This window comes from Carassius auratus, chromosome 23, assembly GCF_003368295.1.
Source record: "Carassius auratus strain Wakin chromosome 23, ASM336829v1, whole genome shotgun sequence".
Lineage (NCBI taxonomy): Eukaryota > Metazoa > Chordata > Actinopteri > Cypriniformes > Cyprinidae > Carassius > Carassius auratus.
In genome coordinates, this window is record NC_039265.1 from 19,794,389 (window position 1) to 19,817,841 (window position 23,453).

General features: G+C 36.2%; 1 protein-coding gene across 1 annotated transcript; it reads left to right on the forward strand.

Annotated features, from left to right (window-relative positions):
• The first annotated feature begins 1,551 nt into the window (after nucleotides 1-1,551).
• Nucleotides 1,552-12,823, forward strand: LOC113041773 (protein-glutamine gamma-glutamyltransferase K-like). Its single transcript, XM_026200405.1, has 14 exons — nucleotides 1,552-1,654; nucleotides 4,213-4,272; nucleotides 4,386-4,577; nucleotides 5,381-5,629; nucleotides 5,704-5,822; nucleotides 6,538-6,645; nucleotides 6,831-7,008; nucleotides 7,093-7,231; nucleotides 8,175-8,367; nucleotides 8,456-8,609; nucleotides 10,343-10,627; nucleotides 11,900-12,060; nucleotides 12,251-12,387; nucleotides 12,545-12,823. Exons 2-14 carry the CDS (start codon nucleotides 4,215-4,217, stop codon nucleotides 12,687-12,689), a joined length of 2,118 nt encoding a protein of 705 aa, XP_026056190.1. The 5' UTR covers nucleotides 1,552-1,654; nucleotides 4,213-4,214; the 3' UTR covers nucleotides 12,690-12,823.
• Nucleotides 12,824-23,453: the final 10,630 nt, after the last annotated feature.

Genomic DNA, 23,453 nt, shown 5'->3' on the forward strand with positions numbered 1-23,453 from the left:
CTAGGGTGCACCTATAATAAGTGTTTATATTCGGACTATTTTAGATTGCTTCGGGGGTACCGTGGCGGAGTAACCCAGTACCTTTGTGATTCTTCATAGACATAAACAGAGAGAAGTAGTTCCGGCTACGATGTTCTTCCGCAAGACGCAAGCAGTTCTGTTTATTAACCGCTAGAGCGTCAAAAGTTCCCTACTGCAGCTTTAAGTACACTTCTTGATGTTTAAAAGTTTTGATCTACATGTCTCTTCTATAAGAACAGATAAAATAAAAAAGCTTTTCAGTAAATTAGTTTCACTCTTTAAATCTTATTTTACATTTAATAAACCCCCCAGTCTTTTCTCTACTATAACAATCAGTTCAAGTGTGTACTTCTGCTCCACTGGCACAAGAAGTTGTTGAATGCAGATATGCTACTGTTTTAATATGTAAACCGCATTGTTCCAGGCTGTTCCAGCACACATGTGCTGTAAACGGTCAATTGTTTGGCCTGAAAGAGTTTGATAAAGGTCAGTGTAATTAAGAAGAGCATCACCCACATCGACCCACCCGTTCACACAGACTCGGCTCTTATCATACCAGACTGATGACAATAATGACACCAAATGAGAAGACGCACACCTATGTTCTGTTTCTTCATCTTAATCTCATCCCTCCCTTCTTCCTTTTCACTATTTCAGTGTTTTTGTGTAATTGGTCAAACTGGTTTCTCATCTTCTGTGTCACCTTATGTAAAACGTCAGAGAGCTTTAAGGAATCATGTTTAATTAATATTAATATGTCCATATGTGTGCATTTGTTAATTGGATGTGTAGGTTCAAAAGGTAAGATATGCACAATATAGATAAATCTATATATGTTATATATGCTTTAATACACAACATTTTATGTTGTAAAATGGTGAAGAATAGTGCAGGAATATGTGAATTTGGACACACCTCTTTTTTGTGATTTTTGTTCAGTGACACTAGTGGGAATGGAAATAACGTGCTTTAACTTTAAAACGATTGAATTATATAATAAATAAGATAACAGATAACAAAACAACATAATAAAAAAGGTTTTCTGATGCGATAAAACAAAAACTTCCCCATGTTCAATAACTGTTACTAATAAAAAAAAGGACTAAAATAATAATAATCTATCTTATATTAATAATATTAATAATACAATTAAATAGTTATCAGAAATTGCAATAATAATGGTATTAATAATCATCTGTTTAATAAGAATATATTATTATTATTATTATTATTTTCATTAAAATTAGATTATGAGTATAATATTATTTATAAAGTTTCATTTATATATAATAATAATAATTTGGCATTTTTAAGGCTTATATTCATGTTGAACAGATTTCTAATTCCTCTCAGAAATGTATTCATCATCATGGCTTTTGTATGAATTAATTGTTTTTTTGTGATTCACAGATTTTGAGCTGATTCTGATACCCATGATTCATGATGATTTGTTTTTGGAGTATTTCTTGTTCAGTAACAGAAGGAAGGACTGTAAGTGTCATGAATGTCTCCTCTGTAATGAAGGAGTGTCAACACACGCTTAAATAAGAGCTGTGCAGGTGCTTCATCAGCGCAGACGCGAGACACTGTCAGAGCAGCTGAACTTCACTCATCAGACGACTCAAACACACAGGTAACACTGATCTACAGCTCCTGGATTTAGTCAATCTATGAAGATACTGAAAATATGTAGTATATTGCACCATTATTGCATTAAGGCAATACTCAGGTGTATAGCTTAAATTAATTGCAAACATTATAGTTTACAAGTTTTCTAAAATATGCTATATTGAAGTGTACATTATCTAGTTAAATAGGCACTAATTTGCATTTATTTCCAGATCATTAATAATTAATATATATGATATAATGGAATATATATATTTATATTATTTATTTATTTATTTATTTGTTGCATAAAACCAAGACGAATGATGTACAAACTCTTCTATAAAAACACATATGAGAACAAAACTGTAATTTTTTTCAGTGTTTAGGTCATACTTTACAGAAAACCTTAGTTAAATTTTAAAACAGGCTAATTTGAAACGTCATTAAACTTTAATCCATAGATTCTTATTGATGCATTTATATTTAAATATGCAATACTTTAAGACTTATCTATTGATGAGTTAATAATCAGTTATTATACGCAGTTCAAAATATAGAATAAAAAAACGAAAACCATTAAAATCCAGTAAATATTTTGCCATCCATAAAAGCTTCTTCATAGTGTTAATATAATTTATTTTTTTTATTTTTTTAGATAATTCTAAATTTATTCGCACTAAGAAGATAAATGGTTCTTTTAAGAACTGAAATGTTCTTTTTGGAACCCAAAATGGTTCTTCTACGGCAGCACTTTTTTGAAACCTTTATTTTAAGAATGCACTCTTAAAATTCACGGTTGCATGAAGGACCTTTAAAATCCATGAAACCTTTCCACTGGATGCCATGGCGGCTGTTTTCAAGCTTTCTATGTAGGGCACCGTGTTAAACAAAAGGAAAAATATTAAGACTTAAAACATTTTACATAAGATAATTGTTTTAACAAGTTAAAAATTAAGTTTGAGGATGATTCTCGCTAAAACTATATTTTCTGCATGGATTTTTCAAGGTAAATTAAAATGAGACTTAAAATTAACAGATTTTTCTCAATTTATATATCTATTGCAACAGCACAAACTCAGAGGAAAAAAATAATGCCACGATTGGTTAGAGCATTTATTGCTAATTTTGAGTGTTTATTTCCCTGGAGTTTTTGTCTTCCGGGTTTAAAATGGTTATGGTGGTGATGTCACCATAACCATTCATACTTAATTTCAATAAGCTCTTACTTAATGAGTGCTAAGAGTATGTTCTCTATAGCCTGGCCATTGCAAACTCCTATAAAAACAGGCTTCTTTAACACGTGCCTGGTGCAAAAAGCCATCGGAGACAGCAGACTAACGTATCTAATAATGTACGCCTCCTGTGTGTCACTCTAATCATCTTTACTTCCATCACAATCTTCATCCATCTAAACTTTACTGGTGAGACACTGGTTTGCTTTATTCAGCCCATACAGACTAGTCCTGACTTCATATTTCTATATTTGTCCATGTTGAGGAAAGCACATTAGTGCTGGTCCAGGATGATGTCATGCACTTTAATCCAGCTGCCCCGCAGGTTCTTATTCAGGTGTGAGAGTAAGAGGCGTCTTTTGTTGAACAAATATGATAATGATAATGATAATGACGTTCGGTGTGGGAGGAGATGCAGAAAAGCAAGAAACTCTGGATAATGATTTTATAATTGTGCAATGAAAATGCTCACTGAAAACTAATTATTTGTCAATTATTTAAAAAAAAAATTGGTTAGCATGACATTTCAATGAGGAAACATAACAGTAAAAGACTTCTCTGTCCGGCTTGACATAATTTCAGTATTGTAAATAAATCATCTTTTAGCACAACTGTATTTGAAAGCTTGCATTTATCTACAAAAAATTATGTAAATAGAAACCTTTTGCATTTAATCAAGTATATCTAAAGTTTTCTTTAGTTTAGTTTAGGTGAACCAAGTATTTAATGGCTCAAAATCTAATGTGAAACTGGAATTAAATACAAAAATAAGGAATTTAAACAAATAATTAAATATATTTATTTTACATTTACATTTGCACATTTTGCAAACACTTTATCCAAATTTACAAATCTTATATATATATATTTTTTTTTATACTAAGGATGTGAAATTGAATGCATTTAAGTTTAAGAATTATATTTATTGATTAAATATTTATTCAAATTTTATTACAATAGTTGATGTATGTATTTATTGCATTTTTATTTAATCAGATTTTTATTTATAAATTTTTATTATATGCACACACATAATTTTTATTATTTTTATATATGAAAATATTAGAATAATATAAGTTAATTTTATTTAATATTTTTGTATAATATTTTTTGATTGATTGAAAAAGCACTTAATTTAATTTTAATTATTTATTGGAAATGTATTCAGATTGTATATCACACACACACACACACACACACACATATACAATTTCCCCCCAATTATTATTCATTTATTAGAATTGTTTACATTTTCTTTATATATACATTTGTACTGACAGAATTGATTGAAAAAACATTTAATTCATATATATATATATTTTCTCTCAATATGTGATCCTGCTTGTAGAAATGTCTAGTTCTAACACAGACACCGCTGGACGTCCCAGTGCCATCGCTCCTGCTTCAGGTGAGGAGGAAGACGATGAGACGCTAGTGCAGTTCATTTGCATTAAAATAGTCCACTATTTTTGGGAAAACACTGAGATTTGATGCTTTAAGAGATTCCTCTCTTATGCACAGAAACGCCTCTGAGGGTTCTCTCCGTCGACCTCCTGAAATCCAAGGATGGGCCGAACCGACGCGAGCATCGCACAGAAGCTTACTTCAGCGACAAGCTGATCGTCCGCAGAGGACAGACCTTCCAGATGTGGATGGAGTTCTCCAGACCCTTCAACCCCAAATCTGACCGTCTGCAGCTGCAGCTGAAGTTAGGTGAGGGACACCCGTCTGGAAACAGTCATTATTTCCCCATCCTCGTTTCATGAGGAGTGCTTTTTAGAAATGCTTTACTAAAATAACTAAAGCTAAAACTGAAATAATAATTAAAGTAATAAAATAATTGAATTCAAATAATATAATGACCAATATATGTAAAAAACATAAAAACTAATTCAAGTTTGCAATAGTCATTTTATCGTAGTATCAGACTGAGATACTATTATAAACATTATAAAGTATCTTAGTTATAGCAAAATAAAGCTGAAAAATCAGAATTGATGTCAGAAAAAATCAGAATTGAAATCAGTATCAAAAGAACAACTTCAAAATCAATCCATGAATTAATAAAAACATCTGAACCATAATCATAATCAGTTGCATTTAAAGAATTCAATCTAATTTTAACAAGTGTTTTATTTGATATCAGAAACTCATAAAACATAAACATATAGTGGCTATGGAAATGAAAACATGTTTTTTTTTTATCCAGAGTCGGATGCATTAGCATTTCTTTAAAAAGGCAAATCAGTGTGTGACAAAGAGAGAAAGATGCCTAGACATTCTGGCGGTTATTTTAATTACCTTGCCCTTTATTTAAAAAAAGAAAACCTGAAAGCTGAATCTATTTATTCGTGATGGACGTGAGTCATAAAGTGCTTGTGATTGTGTGCCCTAATCCATTTAATCCAGCTGCTCCTAAAATCACGTCTCAGCTGAGTCACACACAGATAATTAGATTCAAGTTAAATCATTAGGAGGGTGTTCGTCTGACACTAATGTTTCCATGTCTGACACAGAGCCCATCTTCAGCAGGAGTGCTGGGATTCTCATCTCTGTCCCGTTGGTGGACGTCCTGGAGGACGGACGCTGGGAGATGAAGATCGTCGAGCAGAAAGACAAACGTGTGCGGCTGGCGGTCAACAGTCTTCCCAACGCCTCCATCGGCCGCTATACGGTGACCGTCGAGTCTTTCTCACCGAGGGGCAAGCTTCTGTTCCCCTGCACCCCGAACGACCTGTACATGCTCTTCAACCCCTGGTGTGAAGGTACAGAGTCCGTCACTCCTCCTTTCCTCATCTGAAGTCATGAGGTAGCACTACATGTTTCTGTCTTTCCTCAGATGATGCTGTGTATCTGGATAACGAAGCGGAGAGGAAAGAGTATGTTCTGAACAGCATGGGCAAGATTTACTACGGAACCGAGCAGCAGATTGGAACCAGAACATGGAATTTTGCCCAGGTGTGGAAACACACAATTCCGACTGTTATTATTATTATTATTATTAGAGTTTGAACAGGTTTATTATTATCAATATTATTATTATGCTATTTTTTTATCAGTTTGAACAGATTCTATTATTATCTATAATTTTATTATAGTTGTTGTTGTTTGTTGTTGCAATAATAATTTAAAAAATTTATTTATTACTATTATTATTATTATTATTATTATTATGCATTTTTATCACTTTAATATTATAATTATGTTGTTATTATCATTATTATCTCCATTATTTTTATTCATTTTCAATTCTTTTATACATTTGAAAAGGATTATCATCATCATCATTGTCGTCATCATGCAATTCTTTTTTTCATTTTGAAGAGATTTATTATTATCTATAATTCTAATAATAATAATAATAATGGAAAAAATTATAATAATATTAACAACAACAATAATAATCAAAATTATAATGAAGCTAAACAACAACAAAAAATTAAAATTGCAAATTAAAATCAAGAACAATAATATTAATAATTATTATTATTAATATAATTAAATATTAGTGTTAATATTATTATATATTATGCAATTGGGTTAAAATCAGTTTCAATCAAGTTCTAGTATTATCTATGATTCTACAACTATTATTTCAATTTTTTTTTCATAATGACTCATTATTATCAGTTCCATGATTCTGGTTTTTATGATTTTGCATTGGTTTGATCAGTTTGAACAGGACGTCCTGGAAGCGTGTCTGTTCCTGTTGGAGAGAGGTCAGGTGGCGATGACCGAATGGAGAGATCCAGTGATCGTGTCCAGAATGGTATCTGCTCTGGTGAGTCACGTTCACAAGACCTCGACATGAATTCATAAGAAATCACGAGCAGGTGCCATGTGTTCGTTTTACGTTCATACAGGACACAAACAACACGTACTGTCTTCTGAACAGAAAAGTAAGGCGTGCGATCAAAGAGCTGAAAAGCAGCTGTTTTGTTCAGCTTTTCTGTTGTTTCGGGACAGGTGAACTCGAACGATGACTACGGTGTACTGATGGGTAACTGGAACGACAGCTATGAAGGCGGGACGTCTCCCACGGCCTGGAGCGGGAGCGGAGACATCCTCAGACAGTACTACAGAAGTTCAGGGAAGCCCGTCAAATTCGCCCAGTGCTGGGTCTTCGCAGGAATCACCAATTCCGGTACGTTCGGATTTCTCTTTGCATCACTCCAATGAAAATGTATTGTAAGGAATAAAATGTTGCATAAACACATTTGTCTCTCAGTGTTGAGATGTCTTGGGATTCCCACCCGCTGTGTGACCAACTTCAGCTCTGCTCACGACACGGACCTCTCCTTGACCACGGACATTTATATTGATGACAAACTGGATATCATCAAAGACAAGACCAGCGACTCTGTCTGGTACGATACAAATCACCAGCACCTCTTGAGTTCCTTCTGTTGTCATTCAGATCAGCAGTGTCTGCTTTCTGTTAAATTGAGAGTCGCTCCACTGATCACTAAAACTTACGCTTGGAAGATTTACTTTATTTTTTTTTTTTTGCTAAGTGAGCTGACAGTTCTTGACACTTTATATTAATATGGTACTAGAACTATTATAATTAAATAAAAATAAAACCGTCTTTTGAAATACAACAAATGTTGATTACATAACCTACTTCAACTCTGCTTTATAAAAAAAAAAAAAAAAAAAAAAAAAATTATATATATATATATATAAAGCATAAATATATGCTTTATAAAAAAAAAAACATTATAAAAAAAATGCATAAATACATAAATATAATTTTTGGACTATTGTTTTACCAAAATAAGAGGGATCGTTCAAAATACATGTTAGTTTTTATTTAGTAATCACCTAAATAAGACATTTCACATAAAAGACATTTACATACAGTTCACATGAGAAAAACATAGTTGAATTTATAAAAATTGACCCCATTCAAAAGTTAACATGCTTATTTCTATACTGTGTTGTTACCTGCATGATCCACAGCTGTTTGTTTGTTTATTTATTTATTTGTGATATTTGTTCATGAGTCTGTTATTTAATTGTAATATTTTGTATAATTGACTTTTTATGAATATTGAATGTTTATATTTAAAAACAAACTGACACAAATCAGAAACAAAAATGGTCATGCAACCTGGCCTAATAATATTTAGCTTGAGATTGATTGATTTATATATATTTTTTTAAGTTAAAGTGCCTCATTTTACTGTCTATTTGTAAAATAATAATAATAATAACAGGCCGTGTTCAGGCCATGTTCTAGGCCTACACAGCTTTATTTTTGTAAACTGCAGACCAACATTAAACGCTTTAATCAAACGTTCTCTGAAGGAACTTCCACGTGTGGAACGAGTCCTGGATGTCCCGTCCGGACCTCCCTGCAGGTTACGGTGGGTGGCAGGTGGTGGACTCCACCCCTCAGGAGCCCAGCCAGGGTTCGTACCGCTGCGGTCCCACCCCGGTCTCCGCTGTCCGCAACGGACAAGTCAACCTGAAATTCGACACTCCGTTTGTGTTTGCTGAAGTGAGCGCTTTCATATAAACCTCTTCTCACTTGTGTCTGACGAGGTTAATGCAGAACATCTGCTGAATGGTTTCACTGTGCGTCTCAGGTGAACAGTGACAGGATCTACTGGCAGAAGAAACCTGATGGAAGCTTCAGTCAGGTTCATGTGGAGAAGAACTCCATCGGTCAGCGCATCAGCACTAAAGCTGTGGGATCTGATGCTCGTGTGGACATCACACACCTCTACAAATACCCAGAAGGTAACAAAACTAATGCATCTGGTCCAAAACCTAGAGCTGCCTTCCTAGAAACATTTTAGTGAATCATAGACAGGTTCCCAATGGGTATTTTTACTTGATACTTGATAATAGTTATAATACTACTACTATTTATACTAATTGTATAGCAACTTTCAAGAGAGCGTTATTTTATTATCACTATATATATACAGTACAGACCAAAAGTTTGGAAACATTACTATTTTTAATGTTTTTGAAAGAAGTTTCTTCTGCTCATCAAGCCTGCATTTATTTGATCAAAAATACAGAAAAAACTGTAATATTGTGATATATTATTACAATTTAAAATAATTGTTTTTAAATGTATTATACTTTAAATGATCATTTATTTCTGTGATGCAAAGCTGAATTTTTAGGATCATTATCACGTGATCCTTTAGAAATCATTCTAATATGATGATTCATTATCGAAGTCGGAAACAGTTCTGCTGCTTAATATTTTTCCAGAACATGTGACACTTTTTTAGGATACTTTGATGAAAAAAAAATCAGCTATGTTTTTAAAATGTAAATATTTTGTAATAACAATATACAGTACTGGTTATGAATTTGGGGTCAGTAATTTATTTATTTATTTATTTTAAATAAAATCAATACTTTTATTCAGCAAGGATGTGTTAAATTGATAAAAAGTGATAGTAAAGAAAATATATTATTATAATATATATTATTATTATTATATATTTTTTTTTATAAATGCAGTTCTTTTTAACCTTTTATTGATCAAATATATTCGACAGCAGAACTGTTTCCAACACTCATAATAAATCAGAATATTAGAATGATTTCTAAATGATCATGTGATCGACTGATGTTACATGTGACACTGAAGCTTGAGTAATGATGCTGAAAATTCAGCTTTGCATCACTGGAATAAATTATTTTTTAAAGTATATTCAAAAAGAAAACTATTATTTTAAGTTGTAATAATATTTCACAATATTACAGTAAATACAGGCTTGATGAGCAGAAGAAACTTCTTTCAAAAACATAAAAAATAGTAATGTTTCCAAACTCTTGGTCTGTACAGTATACATTTATATATATATATATTGTTTATTTTTGAAATTGTAGTTATAGTCTTTTTTATTACTTCTAGTTAAACTAATATGTGACATGATGCCTTCATAACTACTTGATATTTTTTTTTTTTTAGTTAATGTTTATTTCAAGTAACAGAAATGTGTTTAATGTTTTGGTTTTAGTTTTCGTTAACAATATTATCACAGATTCAAGAAATCCAGCTCAAAGTGATCTACAATAAAAAAGGCATTACAGCAAGCACAAGGTTCTTCACATAAAAACAGATAATATACCAGTAACAATAAAACTGAACTTAAAATGCACAGAATTCATGACAAAATATTACAATTAATAACTCGGTCACAAAACACCTTTATGAAAATGAAGAAACATGGTTACTAAAGATAAACCATGGTTTTGCTACACTAACCATAGTTTACCCATGGTATTTGTAGTAAAACTGTGCTTATGGTAATCAATACACCTGAAAAACATGGTTACTTCACTTTTACTATAATAAAACCATGGTTAATTTCCATAGGGGTGTTAAACTGAAAATGAGAAAACACTGGAAGCAGCAGTTTATGTTGATCATTTTGAGTCGAGTTCTTATGTCAGCAGGAATAATACTCCTGTCCAAACCTCACACTTCTCTATATCACGTCTGTCAGGTTCGGAGGAGGAGCGCATTGCTGTGGAAAGGGCCAGTCGCTTCGGCTCCAAACCCACTTTGTATCCGTCCCCCACCGGCAGCGACGTGAGTGTTGAGATCATCCTGGACGGAGCAGGGCCTTGTATCGGTGGAGACGCCAAGCTCTCCATCGTCCTGAAGAACAAAAGCTCAAGTCAGCGCACGGCCAGTCTGCTGAGTGAGGTGATGGTCATGTACTACACCGGCGTGCTGAAAACCAGCGTGAAGAAGGACCGGATTCCTGTCACCCTTAAACCCCAAGAGAGTGAGTGGAGCTGTTGATCAGCATCTGCTTTTGTCAAAAATCACTTGATGATTGCTTGCAGTTGTGTTCAATTTCTTGTGTTCCCTAAAAGAACATCTTAGGGCCCTATTTTAACGATCTGAAACGCAAGTGTCAAAGCGCGAAGCGCAAGTAACTTTGTGGGCGGGTCTCGGCGCTGTTGCTATTTTCCCGGCGGGATAAATGGCTCTTGCGCCCGGCGCAAATCTAAAATGGGTTGGTCTGAAGTAGCTTCATTATTCATAGGTGTGGTTTGGGCGTAACGTGAAATAAACCAATCAGAGTGTCATCCAACATTCCCTTTAAAAGCAGGTGCGCAAGTTCCATTATGGATTGCTATTATTGTGGCGTATTTACCAGGCGCACGCCAGGAGCGGTTCATAGCCGAGGAGACTGATGTTCTTGTAAGAGCAGTGAAAGACAGAGAAGTTGTGTTGTATGGGGATGGGAGAAACCCACCCAAAATAGCGTCGGTTAAACAGGCGTGGGAGGAAATAGCCACAATTGTTTCATCGATTTTTTTTTTCCTGGTTCTTGACGGACAAACCAATTTGTCAGATGTCCTTATACATATATGACCTCAAACAGGTCTGATCCTTAATTACTACAATTAGCCTGAATAATTTGTAAGCTAGATTTATGCCTATTTTTTCACATCTTCGTGGCACACCACAATGATTTCCGTCATCTCATGTGTTAATATTTTTTTTAAGTGTAACAATTTATGATTTGCAAAAATAACTGTTGCATCTGTGTAGATTACATGAACAAAGTGTATGCGCGTTGTGCACGCTATACATTATGGTGTATAATGTAAAGCATGCGCCCTTAAAATAGCAGAATGAACAACGCGCAACGCGCCACTGACTTTAGACTAGGTTTTTTCTGGTCAGTGGCGCAATTGTTTAATGGAACATCAAAATAGCACCAGGGATTGTTAGCGCCGGAACACGCCTCCTTTTTTGCGCTGAACCGCCCAGGGAGCGCAAGTTCATTCACTAGTTTAGCGACGTGCTTCTGTGGAGGGAAAAGCGCGCTTTGCGCGGGTGCAAAATAGGAATGACACATGCGTCGGTGTACAAAGTCAATTGCGCTGGGTGCAAGATAGGGCCCTTAGTGTCTGATTTACCTCTTAATGGTGCATATTAGTACATGAACAGCGGGCAAAAGAGGACTGGAGTACTGTGCAAAGTGACCATGAAATAAGTAATTATAGTTGTTTTATTACTGCCATGTTCCCTTGTGTCCCTAAAGCCAAGACTGTTCCTTGGACTCTGCTGTATAAGGAGTACATGAACCATCTGGTGGACCAAGGCGCTCTGATGCTCGCGGTCACCGGACGAGTCAATGAGACCCGACAGATTCTGGCCACACAGTTCAACTTCAGACTGCGCACACCAGACCTCATCATCACTGTACGTCATTGATCCACAAGTCAAAAAACTTTTTTACCTTCAAATCTCATTCTTGGTTTTGCACAGTGACGCTCAACATGGTGCATTGCATCTAAATGTGCAATATTTGAATTGCATGAGAGAAATTTGAGAATTAAGAGTCCCTATGTAACAAAATCTACCTCCACTGATTGTGTTTTTGTTGTTTCAGTCTCAAGGGGACGCTGTGGTGGGGAAAGAGTTAACAGTCAAGATCACGTTCCAGAACCCGCTGTCACAAGTGTTAAGGAACGTCTTGTTCCGTATAGAGGGATTGGGAATGCAGAATGTCAAGAAGATCGCATACGGGTAAGACTTTGAGTGTTTAAGAGCATTTTGAGGCTCGACATGTTCATGCACTTTAAATTTGCTTCATGTGTATGAGCTGTGTTACATTAAATATGATAAACTCTATTTAAAGAGTGAAAATCTTCCAGAAAGTTTATAATCTATGTGTGTTTCTCAGTGATGTGGATAAGCTTGCGACGGTTACACTGACGGAGAAGTTTGTTCCCACCGTCGCCGGCTCTCAGAAGCTCCTGGCATCGATGGACTGCCGTCTGCTCACTCAGGTGCACGGAGTCGCTGATATTGTGGTCAAACCAAAGTAAAGAAGCACTGTCATTGTAAAACCTTCTGATGCTCTCAGTTGTCTTGAGGATATAAGAATATTCACAAGATGAAATGGTAATTGAGAGTAAAAAATAATTAAGCATTTTCACTTGGAACATGATGTAAGTGCACAATAAAGATCCTTCATGCTTTATTTATATCGTATCTGTCTGGGTTTGTTTGTGTGTTGATTGCAAAAAATCAACAGTGTTTCTCAGAAATTGTTTACTGCACCTTCATGTGTAAACAGGGTTGTGTTGGTTGTTTTTTATTTTGGCTAGTGAAGTGGCAAATATTGAGTTCATATCAGAAATATTTAGTTTTAGTGTACAAGTAGTCATTGAGTAAATTTTGTAATTGTGTAATGTCATTACTAGCATGAGTCCCAAATGCAATTTTTATATATATAGAGGCATTCAGAATATGTGTGTTACCCAAATAAAATTGACAAACAGTAAGTTTTTGAAAAGGGGTTTATCAAGCTAGGTGGTGCATTAGAAAAGGGGCTCATCTCCTGTTTCCAAAATGCATCACAAACTGCTTGAAAAAGTGGGCCCTGTTTGAAATAGTTTAATTTGTATGTTTGTTTATTTTTATTTATTTGTGCTGTTTACACAATGTTTAAGTTTTTTTGAAGTTTGTAGGTGTCAAGGTACAGAAACCAAATAATTAAATGTAAAATAGCACTGGATAGTCTTCAATGTAAAAATGAAATATACAATCAAACCTACATTTATTCAGACACCTTCAACATTTCTCACATTATTACAGTTTTGCTATATATATATAAAAAATTATATCTTGTGTCTGAATAGTTTTTGGTTTGTCTGTTAAAACTAGTAAGTAATTCAGTCAAGAGCAGTGAGTGATTTTCATTTTCTTGGATTAACATTACAGCAGCCAGCAGCTAAATCAGGAGCGGTCACTTTAACACGGCGAGTACTGAATTTGGCTCTTCCACATCTTTTTGTTTGCTCAAACTGCGATTTGCATTTGTTCGTTCAGGTGCAGGAGGGACTTCGAGGAGAACTTCGCAGAAGAGAGCTCGGTTCAGTGTCGCTGTCCGTGATACGCGGCTCTTGATCTCTATCGTGCGCACCTAACACAGCGTGCGAGTAACCAGCTTCTCTGTTCAGCTTTTCCGTGTCTTGTTTTTGGATGCTTTAATGTTTAAATCGACAAGCGGTAAGGCTTAAAAACACGTGAAAAAGATAAGCTTTCGTGACGATGCGCAGCATGTCCTGAGCATCATTTTAGACTGGCCTCAGATGAGCAAACACTTTAAAGATTACGTCTTGCAGATGCAAAAGCTCTTGCAGCAGCTCAACACTGGTTTTCTCTGAGGTGGTCGGATCACATCAGATTGTGGTTAATCTTGCAGATCATGACTTATATCTACTTTTCCTCTCCCTGTAGTTTGGTAATATATAGATTTCGCCTTTGAACCCCCACCTCTTATGTGGGTTGTATTGTTCTGGGTCTTAATCTGGGCTTCTGGGGTCTCAAAAAAAGAAACATTTTCAATCTCCAAGGTGAACTGAGTCTATATTTGCGATTCGCGAACTCGCTCCGAACTCCCGAACTGACTCAAATGATTCGCGATCCCCAAATTGACTCAAATGATTCGCGAACCCGCTCCGAACTCCCGAACTTACTCAAATGACTCGCGATCCCCAACCTGACTCAAATGATTCTCGAACCCACTCCGAAATCCCGAACTGACTCAAATGATTCGAACCCGCTCCGAACTCCCAAACTGACTCAAATGATTCGTGATCCCCAAATTGACTCAAATGATTCGCGATCCCCAAACTGACTCAAATGATTCGCCAACCCGCTCCGAACTCCCGAACTGACTCAAATGATTCGAACACGCTCCGAAATCCCGAACTGACTCAAATGATTCGAACCCGCTCCAAACTCCCGAACTGACTCAAATGAGTCATGCTCCAAGCTCCCAAACTGATTCGTGAACCCGCTCCGAATATTTGCTGAAAATGTCCTCACCCTCAGGTGATTCAAGTTTGTTTCTTCATCAGATTTGGAGAAATGTAATATTACATCAGTGTCTCATAAACGGATGCTCTGCAGTGAATGGGTGCCATCAGAATGAGTCCACTCCAAACAGCTGATAAAAACATCACAATAATCCACAGCACTCCAGTCTGTTTTAGGAGTCTGTCTTTTGAAAGTGGCAGACAAAATACACGTGTCGCGCAGATGCATCAAGGGAAAATGTACACTCATTATAACACGCAATTCACTGGAAGAGTGCAGTTAGAGCAAACAACTGGAATTTTAACCATCTCAGACATCAGGACTAATCAGTCTGATTTGTATGAAGCCTTAATCATCACCAGTGCACACATCACAGCACGGAGATACAAAGTTCATGTTTATGGTAAGTTACAACTGCATCATGTAAGTTATAGGATAATAATTGTTAGATTTGGTTCCATAGTGATTATTGCACTGCAATATTGGCCTCTTCAAGAGAGATATGGCTTTAAGATGATGTGCCTGTTTCCCTTTGTCCTAAAGCACCCGTCTCTGTACCTTCCATCAGGAGAAACTCATCAGTGAGTGTGCACCAATCAACAGGTCTGTCTATTTACTGGGGACACTTGTAGCTTACAATTCTGACTTTTTTCTCTCAATTGTGAGTTTATAATTCTGCTTTTTTTCTTGCAATTGTGAGATTTTATCAGAATTACGGGGGGGAAAATCAGAACATGCTACATATAAACTCAGAATTCTGAGGAAGAATGTAGAACTGCGAGATGTGAACCTAATGTTCTGAGAAAACTTATTGCGAGATGTAACTTTAGAATTCTGGTGAAAAGTCAGAATTGTGTGACATAAACTTGGAATTCTGGGAAAATAAGTCAGAATTGTGAGATGTAAAACTCAATTTTTATTCCATGGTTGAAATAAGCTTCCATAAAATTACCCCAGAACTTCTGCAACAATACTAAAGAAAACATTACAATCATTTGAGCAGTTTTTATATGATGCAATCTGTTGGACTCTTTTTTTTATTATTATAATAGCAGTAGAAATATCAGTGTCTTTCATGTCTTTCAGGTACACAAAGTGAAACAGAGGATTTCTGCTCTGTGTTCTGCTCGGTGAAGAATGATGGAGACGTTCAGAGACCTACAGATGCATGGCTGTGAATCCAGTGAGCAATAAGAGCGTCCGTCTTCACAAGAAAGAGATCTGCCCACCACAGGAAGGTATGAGAAATACTACCTTTAGATCTCTCTTCCTGCCACAATAACCTCTGTACAGCGTTTTCACAAAGACATTAAATGGCACAGAAGATTGTTACGTCCAGAACCATGAGGTTCTGTTTGTGTGTTCAAGCAGTGCTGTTTCTCTCTCCATCCCGGACGAGCCCCCATTTAATGTTCTGTTTTCCTGATTGGTCGAGGGAGGAATGAAACAGTAATAATGGTTGGTGATGGCTTGACTGTGCAGCAGCTTTGAGTCCCATCTTCACCCCCAGATCAGATACTCTGATGAAGCCAGTAGTTATCTGTGTATCTCTACCTCATATTGTGTGCGCTACTTAGTTCTTTCTTTTTAGTCTTTCTATTAAACTTGATGATTTCTTTAATGAGATAACTATGTGGTTTTGTTAAATGAGAGACGGGTGGCTTCATTTCACCACCATGCATTTTTGCTGTTTCATTCCTCCTCTAGACCAATCAGGAAAACGTAACAAGATGTTTCTGAACACGTCTCATCTCTTTCAGATTGTCTGGATCACTGTGGCGTCACCGAGGCTCTGGTTCGTCTGGTTCTGTCTGGTCTGGTGGGAATCGCCGCTGTTTTATTTCTGGTTGAACATCTGAGGTTCTGCTCATCTCAGAGAAGAGCTGTTTCTTCTGTGTGATGGTGATACTTCTGTGAGATTCTGGGTAATTGCTATTTCCATTTTCACTCTTAAAATATAGATTTTGGTACTGTTGTATTTTATAACTGTGAACCAGTTTCTACAAAAACAACAAAGAAGTTCTGTAAAATGTACAGTGGTATGACATATTTAGATTATGTATTTCTATTATAACAAAGAGGCTTATTCATGTGGTCTGTTGTACGTAAAAATCTATTATTTAATTAGTGAATTAAACAAATGAATGTAGTTTTAAGAGTCAAGGTAGAAATTGTTCCTCAACTGATTGGTTGAGCAGTGTTTAACTGGTAACTAGTGCCATATTAAAGGGGGGTGAAATGCTATTTCATGCATACTGAGTTTTTTACACTGTTAAAGAGTTGGATTCCCATGCTAAACATGGACAAAATTTCAAAAATTAAGTTGTACGTTTGAAGGAGTATTTCTGTTCCCAAAATACTCCTTCCGGTTTGTCACAAGTTTTGGAAAGTTTTTTTCGAGTATGGCTCTGTGTGACGTTAGATGGAGCGGAATTTCCTTATATGGGTCCTGAGGCACTTCTCCCAGAAGAGTGCGCTCCCGTATAGCAGAGCACTGAGAGCACAACAGACTTCACTGATCAGAGCGAGAGCGTCGCCAAATGTCACAAAAGAAGTGTGTTTTTGGTTGCCAGGGCAAGATTACCAAAAAAAAAAAACATTAAGGGACCAGTGGATGGAGTTTATTTTTACAGAGCATCAACGGAGTTGTGCAAGTGTTTGTGTTTGTTCCCTGCATTTCGAAGATGCTTGTTTTACAAACAAGGCCCAGTTTGACGACGGATTTGCGTATCGTTTATTTCTTAAGGATGATGCAATTCCAACGAAAAAGGGTCACGATCGTGTGTTGGAACCGCAGGCTGTGAGTAAAACTGCTTCAAATATCTCTGCCTCCTCGTTAGTGCATCCCCTCCCATGCCGGAGACCCGGGTTCGAGCCCCGCTCGGAGCGAGTCGTTGCTGCTGCTGCTCTCGTTCAGTTTCAGCCTCTGGATCTGATTCTGGATCATAAATATACGCTGAATCTGACTGTAAGCCATGGTTTGTTTTGGATGATGGTTTTTCCCTCACGGTAATGTCACAGATGCTCTCAACGCAAAAGCCTACTCACGCTAGTGATTCTTTAGCTCCGCCCACACGTCACGCCTCCAGCCGCTCGTGTTTTTCCAGGAAAAATCGGTACAGACTATCTTTCTCTTATGAATATAATAAAACTAAAGACTTTTTGGAGTTATGAAGGATGCAGTACTACTCTATAGGTACTCAATATTAACAGGAGATTGAGTGAAAACGAGCCCCCCCCCCCCTTTAAGTGTGCATAACACTGCTGCACTTTTTTGTTGTTAGACAATATACACAAAATGCTTTTATACACTTTTTTTTTTTTTGCACATTTTTGTGTGGGGGGGATTTAGAATGTAAGAACTAGGAATAGTTTACAAAATGTAGCTTTTTTCCTGTTTTATTTAGTTAATCAGCACATCTCACAGCTAATGATAATTAGGGACACTAATATAAAATCTGATCATTTCTTTAATGAGATGCAGATGTTTTTCTCTGTATGTTTACTTCCTGTTGTTACATCACAAGAATCAGTTTAGCCAACACACAAGTTAGTAACAGAAAGGAAAGCATTTGAGATGATAAAATGTTTTTATTTAATCTTTCAGCTGTTTTGGTTCTGCTTCCATCTTTTAATTAAATCAACTGTTAATTCAGCATATCCAGTTTTACTCTGAAGATATTTTTTGTATGATTACGCAGATTTTAAGAAAATACACTGTTGTAAATCTCTTTATTCAGAGAAGTTGAACAAAATGCACAGTCTTCAGTAACACTGGAATATATTTTAAATAAAATAATAAATACAAACAATCAAAAGAATGCACAAACAATACAAAAATATTGCTCACAATTCATGCAGGAACAACAAATAAACTCTCAAATGCAAAAACTATCTTGGTCCAATACCAACAGCATAAATCAATGATTAAAAAATACTTTCAGAAACAATCTTGAATCTCCACTGCTGAGTTTGAAGAAACAAATCAGAAAATGACATACATGATCCCAAAGTCAAATCAGAATCAGAATGAGCTTTATTCGCCAGGTGTGCGCAAACACACGAGGAATTAGTTGTGCTTTTTTAAGGTGCTCCTGTACATACATACATCTGACATGAGAACAGAAAAATAAATAAAAATAACTTTAAAAAGAAAGACTTTAGCAATAAAGCTAGGATAAGATTTATATGCCTTTATATGCCAAAATGAAATGTGTGCTTTTTCTTTGCAAATGAATTATATAAAACAAAGGAGGTATTTTAGTGTACATTGGTGCTACAGTTAAAAGCAATAGTTATTTGTCCATTCATACTAATGCTAAATTATTAGATTATTATAAAGAGTATTTCTAAACCTTTGGCACCATCTGGTGGACAATCTTCAGAGCCCTAATTATCATGCCCCCCCCAAAAAAATCATAAAATGCCAAACATGACACCCTTATGTCTTGTGGAGTTCAAGGAAAGATAAGCATTGTTATAATTAACAGCTGGTGTGTCAGAATCCTCCATAAGTCATTAGCGGACCCTCCATAAGTCATTAGGGACCCCCCATAAGAATTCCTTTTTGGATTTTGGGGGATCCCCCCAAAAAAATATTTTTACATAAAAAAAATTATTTTGAAAAGTTTTAGTGACGTTTTGTATTTATAACAGTAATTAATTTATTTCCTAGCGCTGGCAGCAATCAGGGCAGCTATTAGCTAAATGTGAGTTCAGCATCACAGATTGTTATTGTGTGGTGCACCCGCAGACACGTACTAACGTTAGATGAACGCGGCAACACGAGACACCACAAAGAGTGAAATCCTGAATGAAAATCCTGTAAGTGCTTCAATTGTGTTTATATCTCCATAATTGCTTATAGTAAAATATTAGGAGTTCGAGTTCCTATATCAAAAGTTGCATTAACTAGAGATACCCAGTGTAATGATAAGAAGAGTACGTTTGTCAACGTTTCTTGCTAGCTGTAACTGTATGAAAACAAACAGCTAACAGAAGAACGAGCAGCTAGACAAGTTATTCGAAGCTATCTACTTGTCCAGTCAGTGATTACGAAAGATAACCAGGACTTAATTGAAGTCTGTGAGTTGATTGAAGTGAATGTGATCATGAATGTACATAAGAGCTTGGTAAATAATCTAATATTATTTTTCTTAATTTGGAATACTGCACATGGAGAGAAAAAGAGGAAAAAGAAATATCACCGACTTTTTTTATAGGGTAAATTGTGCTTATGTGATAACATGGCTGTTGTTGGGGGAGATTGTAGATATCAGGGATGCAAAAAGAGCGCGCTTTTCGGCGCTTCCCGCCTAGTGTTTCTTTTACTCTCTATGGTGTCTGAATCAAATTCTCATGAAATTCTGCTTAAAGAAACTCCCTGTCAATACAAAACGAAATATGCCAATTTTGGCCAATTTTGCCGTCAATACTGCCGACGTTGTCTTTGCTGTATCAGTAGGTTATATATTTATGTTAAACATCCAAATGTAGACTGGTCTGTCTGTCGGCGCACAGAGCCACGTAGTCGAAAACAGCACGTGAAGTTCGTGAATACCGAATTCCCTTGTCTTTCTTATCAATTTGTGTTTGAACAAAACACGATGTGCTCGAAAAAATGAGTCAAAGTGTCTGTTTCAACGAGTTTCCTCGTAAACGCAGTCAGAGAAAGAAAACAGATGCCTGCCATTACCAGTATTAGATGCATTCGTCTTAAAGGGACAGCAACCCAATATACCTGCAGCTGTTGGTGTCACCAAAGTTTATCAAAAAACAAAAGAGAAAGAGAAAAAAACATTTTTTGTAGCTAAAGGTAAACTGTATTAATAGTATGAACCATATTTAATGTATACAGTTAAGGCAGTGTTATTTTACATTTGATTATTCGGTTTCTGTAACTTAATACAGTTAATTTACCCGAGAAACCAAAAGCACTGCTTTATTTCACATATATTTTTGTTCTATTGCATTTATATATGCTTGTACTTTGTTTATTATTTTCTATGCAGAGGCACTTGGCCTACCCTACAAAATTACCCCAATCATCTTAGAATTTTACAAAAAAAGCTACTCAAATCATCAGGTGAAATGGTTTTCAGGAAGAAGAGGTAGTAGTAAAGAGTAGTAAAGCAAGAAGAAGTGATAGTTTTTCAGAATTTCATTTTACTCTATGTGCCTGCAGGGCTTGAATTTCGGTGCGGGAATGCGGGGATTGCGCATAATTTAAACCATTCCCGCAAGGTAAGCTTTTATAGTGCGAGAAATTCCCGCACAAATATATTTGCTTCATCTCAGAGCAAATGATTAAAAAATAAATTCACAGATGCGAGAAAAAATATGTCAAATTGTCTAGTCAAATTGTCTTTTATTTTCGAATTTAATTCCTCAATCAGCGCTGGACCAGCATTTTCTGTCTCAGCGCTGAGCTCATAGACAGTAAACGGCGGAGCCCTGGCTGCTGTAGACAGATCATGTTTCACGCTGTCAATGCAGCGGTCTGCGTTGCGCTGATCTTATTCACACTATCAAGTGTAGGTGCAGCATTCTAACATTTTGAGTCAAAATGAGCTGTTTGTGAAGAAATTATCCGCTTCCAAATTGTCTATTGCTCTTTATGGTGTGCGAGTGATAGAGCGCGGCAGCAACGAACCAACTGATCAGCTTACAGCGTCCCAACATTGAATGCTCGGCCGAACAGCTGATCATAGCTGTACAGGGCGCCTTTATTATTTTTCATCTCCATAAATATATCTATAAATATATCTAGTAATAAAGTTAACGCAAGGGCTAGAAATCAATTAATATTTTGCTGATCCTTCTTGTCATCATGGAGAGCGCAGTTGGTTGCATGGCAACGACATACGCCACGAGAGTGCAAGCGCTTGTGGAAATGAGACTGCGGCGCGCGCGCCCGAGCTTTCCTCTTGTTTGAGCATGTGACTGCGCGTTTCCCCTTGTTTTCTATTCATTATGCACAGCATATTTCCCGCGCGCACAAACACGGCCACAGACAATGAATTGTTTGGTTAGCGTAGTAGTTTAAATATGGACCGTTGGCTGAAGCGAAAGACAAGTTCGGATGATGCAGATCACGATCCAAAGAAAAAAGTTTTCACTGAAATGGAGAGACTCATTCAGACAGCCATGGTCATACCAGTAGCGAGTGTGTCGTGTGAACGTGGATTCAGCACACAAAACAGGATCAAAACTAAATTCAGAAATTCACTGAATAATACAAGTCTCACAAATCGAATGATCATTTCAGAGCTTGGACCTTCCCTTAAACAGTTTGACTTCAACATAGCCATCATCAAATGGAAAGAAATGAAGATGAGGAGACAGATGAGAAACTTAGAATAAGTCACATGAAAAAAAGAAATGGAAAAAAATGACTGAAATAGAACTGAAATGTATGAAAGACATAAATACTTATAGTTTAAACTGAGTTCTTAATATCAATTTACGATATCAATATCAAAAGTAAAAAAAAAAGCAAAGAATTGAACTGAACTGAAACACATGAACTGAAATAGACATTAATATATAGCATAGGCCTAGTTTAAACAGAGGTCTTAATGTCAATTTGAAGAGCATGATGTATTTTGTATAAAGTTTTTTTTTTTTTTTTTTTTTTTTTTAACTGATTTGAGAACTGGAAATTCACAATTCATGCATACAAATCTGTAGATATTAATAAATGAACATGATTAAATTAGACCGATGCATCAAAAGTTATTCTCCCCCCCATAATCTTTAGATCCCCCCCATGTGACCCATGTAAGGGGGGAATTCCCCCCCAGTTTAAAAAACCAAATTCAGGCCCTGGCCTGTAGGGGTGGGATGGCAGGGGTTGATGGCAATGTAAGTATTTAGATATTTGCAGCAGGGCAAGGGAAAACATCCCGAGATCATTATCCCACCTTCAACACTGGTCCATATAATTTTGCCTACAATATATCGTGTAGCAAGGCAGTCTTCAGAACCTTTAATAATTACATTTTAGGGGACCCCTAATTCCGAATATGTTGAAGAAGATTAAATTAAAATGTGCCTAATAGATTGGGCAGTTTAATCTACAACAATGCATCATGTTCTAAAATAAAACATTTTTTGTAGTTCTGCTGTCTTGTGAGGAAAAAAAAGAAAACTTGGTACTTCATATTTGTAAGAATATACTTAACAAATGTAGTTCCTTACAGTCCACCTCTTATTATTTTGAAAAGGACATTATCAACATTTTCTCATAATATTTATATTTTTTTACTAACTATATCAAAGGCTGCGTGTGTCTGTGTGTGTGTTTTGTAGTTTTTCATATTATTCAAGTAAGCTCCAAACAAATTCCTGCATTTAATGTTTTAATCTGAAAAAGGACGCAGGAAACCAGTGTAACTTACCTGGCCTCGGTCTTGGCTAAGCCTGAGACATCACCGTCTTCTCCATTATGATGTAAAACATAAAAATAAAAAAGAGCAAATCTGGCTACACCTATCCTGGCAGGATTGTCCTCTCATCAGCTGTTCTCTCGCACCGTTGCTATGCAGCAGAGTGCTAATTGGGAACCTTTGGTGAGGAAATAGGGAATGCGGAGCATCCTTCATGCACTTCAGAGGCCTGGAATGTGCACATTTAGCTTTGGGACACTGCAAGATTCCGGCAGGGAATCAAAACTCGGCACAACACCGATAAGTATGACAAGCTGGAACTGCTTCCACCCAACCAAGCCCACAAGCATCACACTAACACACCACAGACACTTAACC